Here is a 21,746-nt window from a genome sequence, read left to right on the forward strand (position 1 = left end):
GTGTTCGGACTGTTTTGAAAGAGAGAGCGGGAATTATAGAAGCCAATTCAGAAGAACAGTGCCTTATGGAAGTATCTGTAGAAGAGGCATGCAGCAGAAACAGTGCGTCTATGAGAAAGCGAGTGGAGAGACTCTGTTAGTGATGAATCATTAATTAACCTAACTGCCCTCTTCTGAATGGAATCAAGAAGCCTGAGAGAGGTTTTGGGGGCACCACCCCAGATGTGGGAACAATATTCCATGGCAGGGCGGATTTGTGATTTATACAGAGTGAGCAGCTGTTTGGGAGAAAAGTAACGCCGAGAGCGAAAGAGAAAACCAAGTTTTTTAGATGCAGAGGAAGCAATATTTGTAATATGCTTGTGCCAAGAGAGAGAGAGATTAGAAGTCAGGGTAATCCCCAAAAGAGATATATCATTTTGCCTAGAAATCGGAGTGTCACTAAAAATAAGCATAGGAGCAGAAGAATCCTTTTTGCGAGATATAAGACAAGATTGAGTTTTAGAAGGGTTGAAATCAACTAAGTTGTCTTTGCCCCACTGGAGAATTACCTGAAGATCGGCATTTAAGGAATTGGCAGCAGATTTTTGAGAACTTGAAGCTGATTGAGCTGGACAAGGTTTCTCAAAATGGAAAGTTGAATGCAATGTGCTATCATCGGCAAAACTATGGATAGGATTTCCAGTCAATGGGAGAAGGTCATTGATATACAAGAGGAAAAGAGTGGGGGAAAGAACTGAACCTTGGGGGACACCGACATTAGTGGAGAAGTTAGAAGACAGAGAGCCATCTACCATCACCCTCAGTGAGCGATCAGAGAGAAAACTGGATAACCAATTACTAAAAATAGTTGGCAAACCATAAGATGGAAGCTTGTTTAGAAGACCTTTATGCCAAACACGATCAAAAGCCTTTGAGATGTCAAGAGCAACTACTTGTGTTTCACCGAACCTTTCCATTGAATTAGTCGATAAATGGGTAACATAAGCCAGAATATCACCAGTGGATCGACACTGACGGAATCCATACTGGCGATCGTTGATCAGATGGAAGGTTTCTAGGTAGTTTAAGAGTTGGCGGTTAATTGATTTCTCCATTACTTTAGAAAGAGTAGAAGTAATTGCAATGGGACGATAATTGGATGGGAGGGATTTGTCACCCTTTTTAGGAACTGGCTGGATATGAGCAAATTTCCAAGCAGAAGGAAAAACACCTTTGGAATAAGAAAGTGAAAAAAGGCGGCAAAGAATAGGAGTAAGTTCAGGAGCACAGGTTTTGAGAACAAGTGGAGAAATACCATCAGAACCTGGAGCTTTCTTAGCATCAAGATTCATCAAAATCCTTCTGATATCCTTTTGACGGAAGACCACAGGAGGCATTGAATGGAGCTTGTTAGGAATGGTGGGAGGTGTTTTACCAAGATCATTAATACATGAGCTTGAAGAAAAATGGGATGCTAGCAGGTCAGCTTTATCCTTTGGCTGAAGTGACAACAGAACCATCTGGTTTGGACAGAGATGGGAGCAGAGATGGGCAAAAGTTGCGGCCAATAGCTTTGGCAAGAGACTAGAATGCTCGGCTACCATTAGGGCAAGAAGCAAGTTTTCTACTCTTAGCCTGTTCAAACTCTAGTTTGGACTGATTAATAACTGCTTTACAATTGTTGCGAGCTTTGGTGTAGGCAGAAAATGAAACTGAAGAATTAGAAACAAGCCAATTACGATATGCAGCATTCTTCTCTTGGACAGCCTTAGCACATTTATTGGAAAACCAAGGTTTAGATAAAGGACGAGATTTTAAAGTGGAGTGTGGGATAAAGGATTCCATTCCTGCAAGAATAATTTCACTGACATGATCTGAGCAAACGTTGACATCAGAAGTTTTGAAACAGTAATCAGACCAAGGAAAAGAAGAAAAGAAGTCACGCAGGTCATCCCATTTTGCATTCTTGTAATGCCAAACAATACGAGGTTGGGAATAGCCATGAGATAAAGGTTCCATTGGAGAAGAGACAATCACCAAGTTGTGATCTGAAGTGCCTAAAGGACCTCTCACTTCAACCTTGTACTTAGAAGGGTTGTTTGTGAGAAAAAGATCAAGCGTATTGGCTGTATGATTAGGATTGTCCGGTATTCTTGTAGGTAAATGAACAATCTGTGCTAGGTCATTAGTAATTGCAAAAGCCTCAGCATCTCGACCTGCTGGGTCGGTGTGACTAGAAAACGGAAGCCAGCTGGAGTTGTGAACGTTAAAATCACCAAGGAAAATTACCTCACTGTTAGGAAAGTTGGACTGGAGAAAGTCAAGTTGCAAAGAGAGGAAGTCAAAGAGCTCCAAGTGATTAGTGGAGTTGGGAGAACGGTAGAGACAACAGATGAATTTTACACAATGAGGTAGAGAGATTTTAAGCCAGAGAAGATCAAAGAGAGGAGATTCCAAATTGCCAAGTCTCTGACAGGGAATATCAGAATGGACATATGCACAAGTACCACCTTTGAGGCGAAAGGAATCATACAGCAAATAATTTGGACATCTGAGATGAGCAGTAGTTGATTATTCCCTTGTATAAGGCAATGGTCAGGCCACACCTTGAATACTGTATACAGGTCTGGAGGCCTCATTTTAAAAAGGATGTAGAGCTGTTGGAACGAGTACAGAGAAGGATAACAAGTCTAATGAATGGAACAAAGGGTTGCTCTTACGAAGAAAGGCTTAAATTTTGCAAATTACAGTGTCTGGAGACTAGGCACCGGTGAGGTGATCTGATATAGGTGTATAAAGCCTTGAATGGTTTCAGCATGCTCAATACCGAACGGATTCTTCCTCTTGCTCAGAATAACCACCTTAGAGGGCATAAATTCAAATTAGGAAAGACAGATGTAGGATAGATGTGCGGAAGTTTGCCTTTAGCCAGCAGGTAGTTGGTTGGTGGAACAGACTTCCATCTTTTGTTGTTGAAGTTGATAGCCTTAAATAAATTTAAGGCTGAGCTGGACAGGTATTTGGAACGAACGGAGGGGTGGAATGGGAGCAGGTTTTTTTTTTTTTTTTTTTTTTTGCTGATACTGCATAAGCTTGCTTTCTTGCATCATATACCTCTACTAATGCTAATGCTAATATATATTTACTCATACTTTAGCTCTGTAGCAAGTTATTCAATTAGAAGTGCTTTAAAATTCTTCAGCTAGTGTGTAGATAGTTTTTAATGAGAAAAAGACTTAATTTACTTATTTTTGTTTTGGTACCTATGCCATGAAGCTATTATGTGGGTACAGTTTTTTTTGCTAGATGTGATCTAGGAAAAAAAAACCTTGATTTAAGCAGACTGCAGATTAATGAGACTTGAATTATCATTACTCAACTGTAATTGGTTTGCATTATTATATTATTAGCATTCTTACTATTTTATAATGAAATAATGAATAAACATCATTAAGGACAGTTCAAATTGTACATAAATATTAGTTTGTAATTTTTCCCCTTTTATTAGAGTCCTCCATTGCCTAAAAAAGAATTCACATGGTCAGAGAGATTGAATAGTATCAAGCGATTTATGAGTACACGACCCCTTCCAGCTCTTCCAAAAGATGCAAATTTCGACTCTTTATCAATGGAACATGATCTATCTTTGGGTAAGATACTGCTGTCTTTGGTATTTTTTTTGTTTTTTATTTATTAACTGCTTGCCTGACTTACCCATATTTGGTTGTTATTGTTATTTTTGGATTTTAGGTGCATCAGTGACTTAGATCATATTGTGTATTATGTCTATACAAGTGTGTGTTTACAGGTTGATTTGCATGTTGTGCAAGCTGAAAAACACAGAATAATTCACTGGGGGAGCCCTCCCTCTGCTTAAGATCGCCTAATGCAGCCCTGATTGAAGAAGAGTTTAGAAATTCTTCTATCATAGATGGGAATTGAACTCAGACCTCCCCCCTATATGGTATGGGCAGATGTGCCAATTGGAAATTGATTTGCCCATACATGGTATGCATACTGAAAGTTTTTTTACAGTCATAATTTTGGCTACTCTAGACTACATGGGTCTACTTTCATCCTTTGATAATATGAACATGCATGTTACTTTTCGAGTGAATGTATAGATTAAGATTTCTTTGACAAGCTACATTTGCTTTTGCCATTTTATTATTGTCAAGTATGCAAAATAACATGTTTTAGCTTAGACTTAAACTTTTGAGAGATGTTACTTTTATATTACATTGATTTTCATGATGAAAATTGGTGGATAACAGCAATTGAGAAATTGAAATTTCTCTTAGTAAATCAAGTTCTGGATCAACAGATTTTTCCATTTTATCAAATAATACTAGTTCAGAAGATGTTGAAAATGATTTTAGTGGCAGTTGTGTATTGTAAATCAAGTACTATAAATTTGTTTTTGTCAGACTGAAATACTTTGGGATGGGGGTGTAGGGTGCACTGTCCTCAACACACTCCCTACACACTAAATTTAATTTCTATCTGACTTGCATATAAGTTAGTGCAAATGCATCATGTATGTATGCAGTAAATTAGCTGAAGTTATTTTATAGCGGCATCGTTTCATTAATCTCATATGATGAATATGAGATGTAATGAAACAAGTTGCATCTGGTTGTACTTGAAATAAGTAATGAGAAGAATTCTTCTTCTTCTTCTTCTTACCTTCTTCCCATGTTCATATGGGGTCGGCACTCTGCTCTTTCCATTCATTGTCCCAATGTTCAATGTTCCTATTCTAACACTTTTCAACTCCTTCTTCATCTCTAGCTGAACTAACTTCTTTAACCGGACCCGTCCTTTGTTCAGTAGCCCTGACAAATCTACTTTCCATCAATCACCTTTTGTTTTGGCATAGTTTTTACGACCGGATGCCCTTCCTGACATCAATCCTCACCATTTATCCGGGCTAGGGATTTAAGCTGCCGATTTGCCAAGCCTTACGCAGCTATATAGAAGTGGTAGATCTTATACAATGGTGATGTTGCAATTTAATAATTTTACGCAATTTATGCCAAATTTCTAATCCCACTGAACAAGTAGGTGGCACTGCTTGTTCAGTGCCACCTGCTTGAATGAGAAGAATATTGTTACTTATTTTCAGTCAGAAGCATAACCAGAAATTTTGACACCTATGGCCAAATATCAGAAATGTGCCTTTGTTTTCATAAAAATAATTGAATTATACTTATATTATAATTTTAATATTAATTAATATTTTAATTAATTACTAGGGGGCTCAGCCTGCTGTTCACCAACCCTTGTGCACACTTTTCTACATAATATGTAGAGGTATGATGGAATAAGTCAAATCTTTTCTATGTAAAAGACACACCTGTTGAAATGCACTGATTGATATCTAATCTAATCTAATCTAATCTAATGACCTATGTAATTATTTACCTGTGCATTTGTAGTTCTTTCTTAAGGTCGAATAAATATCACTATGTAATTATTTACCTGCGTCTACATAGGTCACTTAGGAAAATGCCTGGTAAAATTTCAGATCTTGGGTACCACTCCATACTTCGACTAAAACTCAGGAAGAAGGCAGTGATTGGCAGGTGCCAATCACTGTTTAGCCCGCCCCTTTCCTCCTAGGTTGACGTTCCTAGGGTGTTTATCCTCCCACTTGCCGCTGTTTTCAAATTGGTAACTCATTTACCGATTTTAAAACAGCAGGATAAGGGGATAAACACCCTACCTAAGCTAAGTATCCCCCCCCTCCTCGACAACACAAAATAATCAGAAACAAAACATATTCACAATAATCACCCAATCACAGAACTCGACCATATAATCACTTTGTTCCATGACCACGCCCACTGCGCAGAGACAAGTGGCACCCAAATAACTGATTTTAGCCAAAGGTCTTTTGCTTCGGGTTCCATAATGCATGAGGAATATTGTTGTTTCCAAAAGAGCAGGACTAAATTATTTAACTGAAATATTTACAAACTATACAAATATTCAAAATTAGGAGTATTTACAAAATACTAAACTATTTACAAATATTCAATATTCATGAATACCCAAAAAACTTTACAATGGAACATCAAATGTTAGACAGTGAAGCATGTGCACGAGGTTGGTGAACATTATGGAGGCAGTTGTCAATAATTAATTGCATTTGTAGTGATGTAATTGCCTTGCCCTCTTCTCCCATTGGCTCGAAGAAATATCCCTAGGAGGAAAACGTTTTTAATGTATAGAGAGATAATATTAATTAATATTTTAATTATAATATTATTTAAATTATAATTATAAAAAAATACCTATTATCCAATTATTCATGTTTTTTCATATTTTTAAAATAAATTATAAATTCAGTTATTCTGTCTTTAACTCCATTTGTCACATGGTGAATCTGCACCTGTGGCATACTCACCTTACCCTAGTTACGCCTCTGTTCTGTTTATGCCTCAGATGAAACTAAAGAGTTGGATCTTAAGAAGAGAAAAGAAACCAATAGCTGAAAGTCAAGAGGAAGATTATGTGCTGAAAAACTATTAAGCATTTAATGGTTGTATTTATTTATGACTAGTTTATAAAAAAGAAGAAAAGGTGTGGAACCTTGATCATTTCATTTTTTTATGTGAATTTCTTCGCAGTTGTCCATAATCTGATGTTGTTTCTTAAGGATACTGTATAGTTATAATATAATATAATGGAATGACCAATCTATACTTTATTAATGTAAATACTATTTTAATATACTACAATACAGTTTCAGTTATTTGTACTTGAGTGACTTTGTGACATCGGTTCTTTTCTCTGAGGAATCTTAATGGTTGTATTTTGCTTTTTTCATTGCCTTGGTATTCTAGAGTGCATTTCCTATAGCAAATCATTAGTGTAGTATTGTATTAAAATACTGTTTCTGCTTAACATAGCGTACTGTGCTCATTTCATTATATGCAAGTTGTCTGTGCTTGATGTTTTCCTAAAAAATAATACTGCAACATGCTGTTAGTAGTAGTGTTAGTGCTGCCAGATAGCAACAAGTCTGTGTAATTTTTATGCTAAGAAACCTCTGCTAGGAATCTTTTGAACAATTCATCTCTTTCTGCTTAGTACGTGCATTATTATAAAAAAAATATAGTTATATACAAATATAGTTGTTTTCCAGCATGTACTGGGAGATTGAGAGAAATTGTAGTCTAAGAAAAACAAAATTTATTATCTGAAATGGGCGCCATCGGATTTAATGATTGTAGTAATTCTGTAGAGCACACTCTCGGTAAGATTTAGTAAGGCTTTCGATTGGTGTTGTCTTAATTCAACAATTTAGTAGTAGTAGTAGTAGTAGTTAGTAGTGGCATGTGATGCAAGAAAGCAAGTGTATAAGCTTATGCAGCATCAGCCAAAAAAAAAAAATATCACACCATTCCCTCCAAATGCCTGTCCAGTTCCTCCTTAAATTTATTCAACCTATCAACTTCCACAACGACAGATGGAAGTTTGTTCCAGCAATTAACCACCCGCTGGCTAAAGGCAAATTCCCGCACATCTATTCTACATCTGTCTTTTCTTAATTTGAATTTATGCCCCCTTAGGTTCTTAATCTAAACAAGTGGAAGGATCCCATCAGAATTCAGCATGCTCAACCCATTCAAGGCCTTATACACCTCAATCAGATCACCACGCAGATGCCTAGTCTCCAGCCTGCAATTCGCAGAACTTGAGCCTCTCTTGGTAAGAGGATCCCTTCATTCCCCTCACCAATCTTGTTGCCCTTCTCTGTACACGCTCAAGTAAATCTACTTCCTTCCTAAGATGAGATCTCCAGATCTGTATGCAGTACTCAAAGCGTGGCCTGACCATTGCCTTATACAGATGGACAATCACCTGGCAGCCTGTCTGCATTGCTAAGAAAACTTCATATCTGACTGCACAATTACTCCCAGGTCTTTTTCATTTTCTACCACCTTAAGCATAGTACCACACAGTTGGTATGTTTCTCTGGGGTTACTTCTACCCATATGCACTACTTTGCATTTGTCAAGGTTAAACTTCAGTTGCCACTTCTTAGCCCATCTGCCCAAATTATCTAGATCCTGTTGCAGTAGCACACTGCCATTACTGTCATTAACAACCCTGCCAACCTTTGTATCATCTGCAAACTTCGACATTAAGTTTGATATACCTTTGAGCCTGATATACCTTCATCAATATCATTGATAAATATACAAAACAACAGTGGACCTAACACCGAACCCTGTGGGACTCCACTAATAACATTAGTCCACGACGAGCAGCACCCATTGATTACCACCCTCTGTCTTCTCCCACTTAACCATCCTTTTATCCATTGTAGCAACTTACCCTTAATACCATTCTGCTCCAATTTGTACAATAGTCTTCCATGCGCAACAGTGTCAAAAGCTTTCCTGAAATCCAAATATATGATATCAAAATTATTTTTTGCATCCAGTTCCTTTGTAACCACATCATAATATCCTATCAAATTTGTCAGACAAAACTTTCCCTTAACAAAACCATGCTGTGTCTGAATTATTGCCGCAGTCTTGTCTAGATGATCCTGCAATGCATCTTTAACCAGTGACTCCATTATTTTACCCGGAACAGAAGTTAAACTAACTGGTCTGTAATTACTCGTGTCACCCTTCGATCCCCCTTTGTGAATTGGGGATACATTTGCACATCTCCAGTCCGTGGGAACCTCCCCTGAGTCCAAGGATGCTCTCATAATTATGGCTAAGGGTTTGCTTAGTTGCTTTGCTGCCTCCTTTAATATAACTAGATAGATCCGATCCACCCCAGGTGCTTTTCTTATGTTTAACTTCAACAATTTCTCCTCCACTTTGCTTTCAGTTATTACAAAATCATTAAGTATCCTGCTACAATTTGAAACCTTCTGCCATTTTCAAACCTTAATAATTCCTCATGTGTGAATGTAGATGCAAAATACTCATTCAGTTTGTTTGCTATCTGAGCAGGATCATCAACAGTCGAACCATCGATGTCAAGTGGACCAATCAGATTCATTCCCTTCCTTTATTTAGTGCTGAATTAGGGCAATGCATCCTATTAGTTGGAATATTAGATAGTTAAGCGATTATGAGCAAGAGTTCAGTAGCACATGCTCTTTGAGTCGACTGTGGTTCAAGCTCATGTGACTACTATATATGATAAATAATGATTGTATTCGTGATATTTTGTGAACTCCTCTGACTTGATGGTTGTGCCAGAGTGTAAACAAGAACATAACGAAAGTAACGAAAATAACTACTTTATTTTAAATCATGTTAGTTGATTAAAAAAAATTAGTTACTTTACTTCTTATTGATGAACGTAGTTGTTTCTGAGTAGTGTTTTGTTATTTTTTACTTGGAAGATTTTCTTGTTTAGATTTGATACATTTATTCAACTGCAGAACACAAAATCACTAATTGAGGCTACCTTTAGTCTGATGAGTGACCTAAACAGATCTGAAACCATTTCCACAGTGCCTTTGATTTTTAATAAATAACAGATTCATCTATGGGGTGATGTTATTTGATTAAAAAAGTAGTTACTTTAGGTCTCATTGATGAATGTAGTTGTTTCTGAGTAGTGTTCCGTTATTTTCTAAAACTGTAAGAATATTTTCTTATTTGAATTCCATAACTGTGACCTGTTTAACTAACAAAATCACCACTACCACTAGGCATGAGAAAATGAGTGCAGCACAAAAAAGTAGTTTTGTAGGCTGTATTCACATGAACAACAGATTGGTTGAAACCTTCTTCTGAATTAAATGAATAATACTGTACTTTTTTTTATAACTTATAATAAAATTAAATAATTTTCCTGGTCCACATTTTCAAGTAAAAAAAAAGATGTAAGAGAAATTTTGTGTGTAAAGTGGTATTATACTTGTGTCTGTGTGTTATTGTTTATTATTATTTTTTAAACACTTCTGATTGAAAAATCAACAGTGTTTAAAAAATAGTATAATCCTGTCTGTCATATTTTATGTGACCAAGGGATGAAACAAATTGTTTCACTTCTTTTCACTTTTTTGATAAGGAATTTTACTTCTATAATAAAACAACCTTATAAATTTTTATTTTAAGTACGACAAGTGCTGTAATATATAAGGCCTTCAGCAATGCATTCAAACAACATATTCTTATCCTAATAGATAATAAATTATTAAAAAGACCAAAAAGGTCATAGCTTTAAATTTGGAATCTAAATGTTTCAAATTTATTTTTATATACAATTTTTTTCAAGATGATGAAGAGCCGCCTCCTGCTCTCCCTGAACGTACTTTGCCACGCACCAGTACTTCTCCAGGATTTAGGAATTTAGATCAACATTCTCGGAGTCTGTCTGGCTCTCAGGACCAGCTTATTCCCCTTCCAGTTTTAGAACTCAGTGGTAAGGCAGAATTAAAAAGTGAACGCCATAGTCAGCCTCTGCCTCCTCCTAAACCATACTATTTAAATGGTCAGGTAATGATTGATTAATTAAATTCTCTTTCTGTATTTTTCTCATTACTTTAACCACTTTATTAATTCCTGTGATTAATACTGTAGTTGTCCAGAGCACTTCTTGGATCCTGATACACAGTTTTCTTATGGTCATTCTGGCAAAATATTAGAAACCTTTTCTAAGTAAAAGGTTTACAGCGTGCATGCATTATGGCATGCCTGCAAAAGGGGTGCACCCCTCTGTGATAATATAGTGGGTTCAAATTCCCATTGTAGAGCAAACAAATTCTTAAAATTAGCTTAATTCACCGAAATCAACTAACTGCAGCCTCTACTGCTGTAGTTAGTATCTCAGATGAAGGGAATAGTGTCCCTTTCCCATGAGTTGTTCAAGGTTTTTCAGTCCATGTAGATCCATTCAAATCAGCCCATCTACATGCATGCTCAGTTGCAGATATAGCACATAATCAAGGCCATATTACCTGTGTGCTCTGTACCAAAATAAGAAAAGATTAAGATTCTGCAGTTATAGAGGTAAATTCATTGACTGTGGAAGGCAATGTAGATACTGCATATTGCTATCATTTCCACTAAACCATTTTCATACATATCCATCATGATGGTTAATGGCATTGTTAACTTGAAAGCTTCCATTGTTGTCTTGAAAAAAAAATAGCATATTATGGGATGCATCACCTTCCTGTGTAGGCGCCTCTGTAGCCAGGTGGGAAGGATCAGCAGTGCGTAGCACACACTTCTTGATTAGACCGGGGTTCGAGCCCGTCACCACCAAATACGGAGGATGCGGAAAGGTCAGGGAATGACCACCGCATATCCTGGAGCAATATGGCCTTAGTTGCTAATGCTCCTAAAAACCAAATAACAAACAACAACAAACCTTCCCGTGAGCTGAGATATCCCCTGTCACCTTGTCATACAACATTATCAGTTGCCCCATTCTATACCATAACATTTTCCACGCTATAATTCCTTCCCAACATGCTTGCACTTTTTTGGGGCCATTGCCTGCAGCCATGTGTTACTTTGTGGGGTTGCCACACCTTGCATTCTTCACAAAAAAAGAAAAAAAAAGAGACATTGATTGTATTTTTAAGAATGCTGTTTTTCCAATTGTTCACAGCTTTGCACTTCTGCTCTTTTTATCTGTTTATTTCTGTGTTGGAATACAAATTGTGCACTTTACTAAGAGCCATCTTTCCTCATGGGCCTACTTGACCCATGCCTTGGCACCAATTATAAGAGGCCAAGAAGTAGTTATTAGTAGACAGTTCCACTGGGTAGCTTGTCTAACAACCAGCCAAAGGGATGTTTTGAGGTGCCACTTAGCCAGAGAATATGCATTTCATGTTAATGCTTCAAAGGTCATAATAAATTATGTTTATAAAACATTATTTCTTATTATGATCCCTTCCCCCTTCCTAAATGTGCCACTGAATGAAATCATTAAGATCATTTATGGACAGCCTGTATATATACATTGAGTGGACAGAAATCATGGAATATCTACCTAATAATGGGTAGGCCCACCTTTTGCCAGGATAAGGGCAGTTACATGACGAGGCGTTGAGTCCACTAGTTACGAAAGAGTTCCACAGGTATTTCTATCTATTTCTATATATGCTTGCTGCACTGCTGTCCATAATTCCATTGCATTTCTGGGTGGAAGATCCGAAGCTCAAATGGACCTTTCCACAGCACAGCATCCCAAAGATGCTCCACAGGGTTCATTTCTGGTGAACAGGGAGGCCATTCCATGGTGGTAAAATCTGCAGAATGCTCTTAGAACCATGTTCTAGTCACCACGGCTCTGTGGTGAGGTGCATTGTCCTGCTGGAAGAGTCCATTGCCCTGTGGTGCATGATGACCATGAAGGGATGCAGGTGGTCTGCAAGGATGGACACATAACCTGGACCATTCAGAGATGCATCTGGATGTATCAGAGGTCCCAATGTGCAGTTGAATATGCCCCAAACCATTATCGACTGTCCATCTGCCTGAACAGTTTCTTGTTGACATGATAGGTCTGCATAGCTTTGTGCAATTTTCTGCCAAATACACTCCCATCTGCTCAAAATAATTGGAAACAGGACTCATCGGACCAGGAGACCCATCTCCAATCATCCAAGTTCCAGTGCCGATGTTCTTTCACCCAGTTGAAGCATAGAGTCCTGTGTCGTGGTGTTAGCAATGAGACTCTGGTGAGTCGGTGGCTCTCATAACCTATTGCAGCTAATGATTACCAGATGATCTTGGTGGAAACGTTTCTGGCACCTCCCTCGTTAAAGTCTGCGGTGATTTGTGCCACTGTCACTCTCCGATTGGCTGAAACAATGCGAGACAGATGTTGATGGCCACATTCATCCATCATCTTTCTCTGTCCACAATGAGATGTTATTCCGGAACTGGCGTATTCCTGATACACTCTTGATACTGTCAAACGAGGATAGTGCAATTTCTGTATCACCTCTGAGATAGAGTGACCCATGCGTTGGACACCCACTATCATCCCTCTTTCAAAGTCGGTTAACTCACGACGTTTATCCATACTAACATCAAGTTACCCTCTACATGAATGCAGTGGGCCTATATACTTGCTAAGTGGTGGGTGCATCCACTAGTGAGAGGGGTGACAGTGTTGTGTTGTGTTGCCCAGGAACCAGGTATCCCATGAATTCTGTCCTTTCAGTGTACATTGCCTAGTTTTTAGTGGTGAGACATTCCCTGGGAAATGGGCATTAATCAGATTTTAAATAACAATACTAGTTGTTTTTTTTTTTTTTCATCTGACCACAGGATGCTGTTTTTTTTTAAACAGAATCCTGTGGTCAGATGAAGCTGTTTTTCATGTTGTGGGATTTGTCAACATGTACAATAGCTATTATTGGGGGTCCACATGATCCCCAAGAGACAACTGAAAAGAACCAGAGTCATTCAAAAGCTACCTTATGCTGCAGAATGACGTCTAACAGGATCACTGGACCTTCATTTTGTATGATACAACAAATTGTGATATCTTTACATGCCACAGCCATTTGCTTTCCCCAATTTAAGAAATTGGCCAAATTCACAGCAGGTTCTCTTTCTGCAGGATGGGGCTCCACTTGACTTCTGTATTCCTGTGTACAACTGGCTGAATATCACTTTTCCTAACAGATGGATAGGCTGACATGTATAAATAGAGTGGTCAGATGATGTTGACCAGTTGGAGGAGATTATTCAGGAAATGATTGGTTATGTTACTTAAGACTCTCTCTAATTCTGGTTTGTAATGACTGTTAATTTTGATTGAATGATGACTCAGCTATATACTAGCCAGTGTATCACAACTTTAAAAGTAGTGAGTGACTTTCCAGTCATCATGTATTTAAATCCAGAAGCATAATTTAATCATAAGCATTAAATATTCATGACAACTTACAGTAGATTAATGGTGCAAGGATTTTCATTTGGGAAATTAAAGACTTTTTACCTAAAGAACCTATAAATTACTTCTCTGAAGAGATGTCTGCTTTTATTTATAGTGCAACAATGAGGCACCTAATTATAGCTTTATAATTTAAGAAATCAGTCAAATGTGCTCGAACTTAATGATCTTTCCTAACTTGCTTGGTGGGGGAAGAACATTTAAGCATAAATTATAGCAAATGGGTGTATGCCATGCCAATCAGCATGGCATATACCCATTATGAACACCAACCTAATAGCATGTTTGGCTGTATTTTGCCATGATAATCGCATGCACTCAGTGTGACATTGACTCCATGAGACTGTCAAAGGTGTCCTCAGGTATTGTGAACCAGCTAAACAGGAGTTCCCAGAGTTTGGTAATGGAGCAAGGCACTGGAATGGACTGACAAATGCTGCATTCCACTGCATCTCACAAATGTTTGATGGATTTATGCTGTAGAAATTTCTTAGCCAGAAGAGCACACGAAATGCTTAGACATGATCCTCAAACCATTCCTGCACAGCGCTAGTATTATGAAACAGGGTGTTGTCTGGGTGAAAGAGTCCATGCCATCTGGAAACACAGTCACCATGGAGGAGCAAAACTTGGTCCAAGACAATGCTGAGGTAAGATCTAGTGGTGGTGTTGTGTTCAATGTGGATGGGGGACCTAATGATGTCCACAAAAATATCCCCACAAACCATGATACCACCGCCACTGACCTGTTTTTATCCAACCGTGTAGTCTGGTTGCAGTTGTTTACCTGCTTGCCATCAAATACCCATACATCCATTTCCATGATTGGGGTGGAACCATGATTCATCAGACCAGGTGACTTTTTCCAGTTTTCCATTGTTCAGGAATGGTGCTACCGTGCCCACTACAGGTGGAAATATCAATGACAGTCGGTCAGCATGGGCACATGCACAGGTTGGCTATTCTATAGGCCAATCTGCTGGATGGTATGCTCGGAAACATTTCTTTGTGCACCCTGGCTGTTGTCAGTCATTAATTGAGGGATCATGGCCTGTCTGTTGACCTGGACAGCATATCAACTGTTGTTCACCTTAACTGTCAACCAGTAGTGGTCTTCCCATCCCAGTATGTTGGGTGGTTGTGTACAATGGCCCTTGACCAGCCGACAATGCCTGCAATTGCTGAGATGGTGCCCCCCTACTCTCCTAGCACTGCAAATCATTCCCCATTCAAACTCTATCGTGTCCTTCCCTTCACATTGCACAGGCTTTGTTTTAATGAACTGATAGGCACTACATGTGTCTTCACTATATATATTGTGCTGGTTGGTGACCACTCCTAGGTGCTATGGGATACATTCACTTGTGAAGACAAGGGTGGGTCAAAATGTTTTGGCTCATGAGTGTATATCTGCCATAATGTTTTTTTTCACTAAAATAATTTAAATTAGTTCAAGTGTATTTTTGAGAACAGTGAAATTCCTTTAGTATGTGAATGCATAACTTTGCTAATCATTTTATTTATATTTTACAAATTAACACAATAGTGGGCACACCAAAAATGAATTCACAAGTAGGCACATAGTTGCATTTTGTACAATACTTAGTATTTTTGGAATAAATAAAAAAAATCTGTTTATTCTGATGATAGCCAAAGCCAGAACAATTTTATATTTACTGTATATATGTTTTTACTTTATGTTTTATGACTGTATGCATATTGAATTAAGGGCAGCCCGCTTGAAAAATGCACTACCCTCTGGGAACTGTGCCACTAGAATTTCCGGCAGCATGGTTTTACAGTAGGTCATGCATTTTTGGCAGCATACAGGCTCAAACCTGCAATCTCCCTACTTGTGACTGTTTATGATAACTGCTGGATTGCAGCTGATTGAAAAGCATGACTATACTGAAAGAATATTATCACATTGATGTAATTCTAATTGTTGTTACGATTTTCAAGTTAGTTTTTTTTTTCTTCTTTTTTTTTGTTGGATAACAATTGGTGTGCCTGATGCTGGGCTGATAATGAATTATATTCTTTTAATGCATTTGAGACTGCTGTTTTAAGTTAGTTTTACTTTGTATAGCCATTGCCATCAGAAAGGTGGGATGAGCAACCTACATTTGAGAGACCTCGTGGTAATAGTATTGGAGAAAGAGGAAGGTGGGGACACTCTCCTGAAATGTTTCAGACTCCTACAGATTCCTTTGATGCAAGGATGCCTAGTCCAGTATCTGATAATCATGGCTCATTTCAGTTTGGAACTCTTCATAGGCAGTCCCCACATCATGGGTTCGTGGGTCCTGGAAGGTAAGTTTTTTTCCTTTTTATAGAAAATTAAAATGTTGTAGGTGGAAACAAACATCAATCTGAACTTATTGTGTTGTGTTTCTATTACTGCATTGAGTAATATGCAGCAAGCAAGACAGAACCAATTATACAACAGCCAGCCTTTTGAGTGAGCCAACATTTCACATACAAAAGTAGACTTGTCCAGAAATTTTAAATTTCCAGTACTCAGTATCGTTGGAAGTAAAGAAATAGATGAGATATTAGATCTTTTGCAGCATCAGGTCTGTCACTTTCAGAGCAAACTTATCAGATGCTAATATAATTTTTCCTATTGATTATTAATATTTGATTAACGCATTTCTGTTTTGCGCGATGCGCTCGTGGGACGAATTAATTGCGTTAATCGAGGCCAGCCTGTATATATCTGGTATAATAATATTGACTTATTTCTTTATATATGTATTAATTTTTTTCCCCATATCCATCTTTTCTCTCTTCTTTCTTCTTTCACAGTTTTTACTTCTTATTTCTACAATTTTTCTTTACTTACTTCTCTTATCTCTACTACTTTTATTTACTTACTTATTATACTATTATGGTCATTAGGTCCTTTCTGGCTATCAGTTACCTTTGTCCATAATCAGTTTCCTTTTTCGTACTCCTTCTTCTCCTATTAATCTTTACAGTATATATATGTATGTATGTATGTATATATAAAGTGATGAGGGAAGGAAAAGGAATGAAAGAACAATAAAAAAAAATGAGAAAGTTAAAAAAAATGGCTTGTGACTATATAGTTGATACAATGAAGATGCAAAATTAAAACTGGAAATAATAATAACTGAAATTTCTAGAGACATATAACATGTTAGCCTAATACTAGTTAATGTCAAGAGATTTGAATACATAAATAAAAATGAGTAGCCCACAGAAGTATAAAGGTTAGTTTACATCAGAAATGAAAATACAATGTTGCTATTTTGCTGTGGTATCAGGTGAGTTCTTTGTTAAAGTAATTAGTATTTGCCAGTGGTTACTCATTTGGTGAGTTGAAGGTTTGAATTGCATCCAAGACTGGAGGAATTCTTAAGGCCTTCTTCAGTTGAGGTTGTAGTTAGGTAATTTCATTTGAAGGAAGTAGGGTTCTCCTTCTGAGTTTTTTTCACCTGCACAACATGCAAAGTGGCCTGTGAATGCACATTTGGAGATATATAGTACACAATGCAATAAGGCCTTTAATGCTAACTTGCTGTATGAATACAGCAGACTCAATTTACTGGAATCAGATTAACCGGGAAGTGGATTAACCAGTACACTTCAAGACCCCAAAGGAAAAAAAATATATATCCACCAGAAATCATAAAATTCAAGTAATAAATAGTAGAATAGGTATAAACAGATGTCTTGCAAGTCATAAATAAGCCACAAGAAGTGGCATTATAAGTCACGATTGGGAGATAAATGTACCTATCATCCCGCAACCCCACTGTCCTCACACCCGCTGCTCAAACAAAACAATAGAAAGAGAACAAATGTTTAGTTTGTTTTAGTGCATGGCATGGATTGTTGTGTGCCGTTGCACTGCAAAAAGACAAATTTTGTTTTGTTGTTTATCAGGAGTGTTGAAATTTTTTTATAGTAAATATTTTTTTTGTTTAGAATTTGCAAAAATAATGGGTAAATGCAAGAGAGTTGTGCTTTCAGTTGAACAAAAACTATAAATTATTCAAAAGTTTGAAAACTGCTTGGTAAGTTTTTTTGTGTTTTATCTACTGCCATATTTTTTAGGTATGTTGCTGAACATTTTTTGATATTTTTGGATTAATCAGGAAATTGATTATCCGGGATTTTATTTTTACCATCTATCCCGGAAAATCGAGAGTCTACTGTAACAACAGCAGCAAAAGGTAAAACCCATGACTTGGCTGTTTTCTAAACAAGGTTGGTGTACCAGGTTAAGTGAACTTGGATAATTGCTGGTGGCTGAAGGATGGGCTGGTGGAGCAGGAGCAAAATGCACTTAGATGTCAGAACCACACAATGTTGAAACACATATTTGCAAATAAAGACTGCAGGCTTTCATTTCATCACTTTAGCATTTAATTGGTATGGCTGTGCTTGCTTTGCTCTTAATTTTTCTTAGTACCTCCAAGTATGTATATATAAGTTGTAATTTTATAGCCTGGAAAAGAGAAGCAATAACTCTGAAATGCAATTCTGATGAAACAACATTTATGTTAAGCATGTTGATTAGCTTTAAATTAATTGCATAATAGATGCAATTCATATATTCACAAAAATTAGTAACGTGACTCTGCCACTCAAACTGGAACTAAGAAGTTCTGATACATATTTAAGTAAAGTAAGATTGATGAAATTAAACCATAAAGTTTAGTTGCACCAAGTGATGTAAAGTCACTATCTAATTCTGATTTTATTTTCTGTTTATTACAGCCCCTCACCAACTGTTGTGGAGCATCGGACAGCAATGTATCACAGTTCAAGTGTGACTGATTTGTCTTCATCCCAGCCTACTTTACCTTCATTTCCCTATTCTCAACCTCATCTTCCCCCACATTACCCTCATCCTTTTGCCCCTTATCCTCATATGAACTTTTCTCCATTTTTTGCTGGTTCTTGGGGCAGTTTAGCTCAACAACCTTCTAGCAATAATCAGCCTAATTCTGTAAATCAAACAGAAACTAGTGGTCATGTTGGTAAAGATATTAGAACAAAACGTAGTCAGAGTGTAATGTATGATCCAGCAGTTTATCCTGGTAAGTTTTTAGGTGTGAAATTGTATATTTTCAGTTTCTTTTTATTAAATAATTTCCTACTAATAGTCATTAGAATATGTCCTAATATTCAAAAATAATATACTTTTATAATACCCAAACAGTTATTTTTGGACTCATTCAGTTGTGCTAAGAATTTGCTAACTGCATTAATTGTCAAAGTTAATTTGCAATAGAATAAAATAAAATGAAGTTGTATTAATTGGTTTTCCTTGTAAAATTGATTTCAGCATCTGGTAAATCTAAATAATAAAAAAAAAATTAACCTACTAAAACAGAAATTAAAAATTCTATTAGTATAAAGGTGAATTGAAATATTTTAAAAATATTTTATATTTTTCTGTAGAAAGGCTAAAATATAGACAAATGGACAGTGCTGTTTAACATCTTTTGCTGACCACCATTTAAGAACCTCTTTTGTTTATAGAAATAAACTTAGTAACCTTTACTCATGTGGCCACAAAATATCTGTGTTACACTTATATAAAACAACAGCAGCTTTTCTACACATATCAAAAAGATCATAATTCAGTTTTTGAAAAGATATATTCTCTCTCACTCTCATTCTCATTCCATTTTTTTTTTATTATTCATTATTTTTAAATAAACTGGATGATTATTATTTGTATGGGCGTGTTTGAGAAAGTACTAGGGTTGAGAATATTCTTGACCTCATCATTATTAACAAATTAGATGACATCACAGGGCTTAAAGTACAGGAACCATTGTTAGGAAGTGATCATGCAATCATCAGTTGGAAGATAAAGAAAGATGTTGCAATAGCTAAAGGTAAAGGCATGGGTTTTAATTTCAGAAGAGGGGACTTTGAAAGTTTAAGGTGCCATATGGCATCTGTGAATTGGGCAGATTGCCGAAGGAAAGGAAATACATTTGAATTATGGAATACTTTTAAAGCAAAAATCACAGAAGCTATCAATGCATACATCTTTTAAAAAATATATTTCAGGAGAAGAATGCTGAAATGGATCACTGCAGAGCTGGCTGGTCAAATAGAGCAGAAAAAGATGGTGTGGGACAGTTACAGAGCAATAAAAAGTACTGAAACTTACAACAGGTACAAGTTGATCTATAATAACACTACAAATGAGATCAGAGAGCCAAGACTGCATGTGAGGAAGCATTGGCTAAGAGAACAAAGAATGGGGACAAGAAATTTTTCATGTATGTTAATACAACAAAGAAATAAAACTAATCAGATCGGACCCTTGTGCACTTTGTGTAGGAAAGTCTTAGATAACTCAGCTGATGTTGTGGATAAATTGAATAGGTACTTTGCATCAGCCTTTACTGACGAAAGACCCTTCATGCTGAGAAGAGATTGTGCAAGTGAGGTTGAGCCATATGAAATTAGTGATGTCGTAATTACAGATGATTATTTATTAGAAAAACTTTTCAGCATAAAGGCAAGTAAGGCTCCCAGAATTGTTGGCATGTACCTGTAGTTTTGAGGGAGAGCATGAGGGAGTGTATTGAACCATTTAAGTTAATTATGAGGGCATCTTTGGACTTGGGAGAGATTCCTTTGGATTGGAAAAGTGTCAGTGTATTTCCAATACATAAAAGCAGTTCTAAGAGTGAAGTTGGTAACTACAGAATGGTTAGTCTGATTTCAGTGGTAGGAAAAATCTTAGAGACGATGATTAAGAGTGCGGTCCAGGGACATTTAGATAGATATGGCATTCTGAGGGAACCAAACATGGCTTTGTTAAGGGTAAATCACACCCACATACAAGTTAGTGCAACTGCATCATATTAGTACACAGCCAATTCTGAATTAGCAAATTATTTGCAAAAGCTGCATTGTTTAAATTATATTTCATATTGTGAATACCTTAACTATGAGTTGCCACGACATTGCACTATTTCGAATAAGTAGCGCTTCACCCAAAGGAGAAGACTGTTGTTACTTATTCTCAGTGGATATCACCACCACCCAGACAGCACCGTTTCAGGGCTATTTGGCCCTTCTTCAGTGGGTGGGTAGGTCTTCTCCTATAACAACAACTCCTAACAACAGTCTTCTCCTTTGGGTGAAGCGTTACTTATTCAAAGTAGTGCAATGTGATGGCAATTCGTCGTGAAGGTATTCACGATATGAGATATGACTTAAACGATGCTGCTTTTGATAATTTGCTAATTCAGAATTGGCTGCGTACTAATATGATGCAGTTGCACTAACTTGTATGTGCTCTAATTCTCTCGCAGCCTGAGGCATAAGCCCTGAATGCATTTTAGGATAAATCACACTTAACTAAGTTAGTAGGCCATTTTGACACAGTTACTCATAAGCTGGATTTAGGGAACAATTTTGACATAGTTTATTTGGATTTTAGCAAAGTACTTGACTCAGTCCCTCATGAGAGGTTACTGTTTAAGCTTGAACAGGTGGGGATTACTGGTAAGATTCTAAAATCGATTGCTGGGTGGCTCCAGGGCAGAAGGCAAAAGGTTGTGATTAATGGATATTTTTCAAATTGGTGTTACGCTAGGAGTGAGGTCTCTCAAGGATTGGTTCTTGGACTACTGCTGTTTCTCATTTTCATGAATGACATTGACAGGGATAGAATGTGTGATGTCAAAATTTGCAGATGATGTAAAGATTGGCAGCATCATAAATGATCAGTACCAAGCAGCACTCTTTCAGGATGACTTGGAACAGACTTCAAAGATGGTCAGAGAAGTGGCAGCTATGTTTTAATGCTGCTTCTGTTGTGTAATCTTGCATTCTTGCATCATTTGCTAATGCTA

The 21,746-nt window shown here is 37.1% G+C and overlaps 1 protein-coding gene across 4 annotated transcripts in view; it reads left to right on the plus strand.

Annotated features, from left to right (window-relative positions):
* LUBEL (Linear Ubiquitin E3 ligase) overlaps positions 1-21,746 on the plus strand; it is a 215,769-nt gene that overhangs the window by 62,332 nt on the left and 131,691 nt on the right. For 3 of the 4 annotated variants that reach the window (XM_090377589.1, XM_090377590.1, XM_090377588.1), the window contains exons 4-7: positions 3,491-3,632; positions 10,243-10,463; positions 15,977-16,200; positions 18,637-18,959. In XM_090377589.1, the coding sequence (XP_090233715.1) occupies positions 3,491-3,632; positions 10,243-10,463; positions 15,977-16,200; positions 18,637-18,959 (910 nt within the window). Of the gene's footprint in view, positions 1-3,465; positions 3,633-10,242; positions 10,464-15,976; positions 16,201-18,636; positions 18,960-21,746 lie in introns of all 4 variants that reach the window. The other variant, XM_090377591.1, reaches the window with a different exon arrangement.

This window comes from Mastigoproctus giganteus, chromosome 7, assembly GCF_048544385.1.
Source record: "Mastigoproctus giganteus isolate SK-2022 chromosome 7, ASM4854438v1, whole genome shotgun sequence".
In the NCBI taxonomy this organism is placed as follows: Eukaryota; Metazoa; Arthropoda; class Arachnida; order Uropygi; family Thelyphonidae; genus Mastigoproctus; species Mastigoproctus giganteus.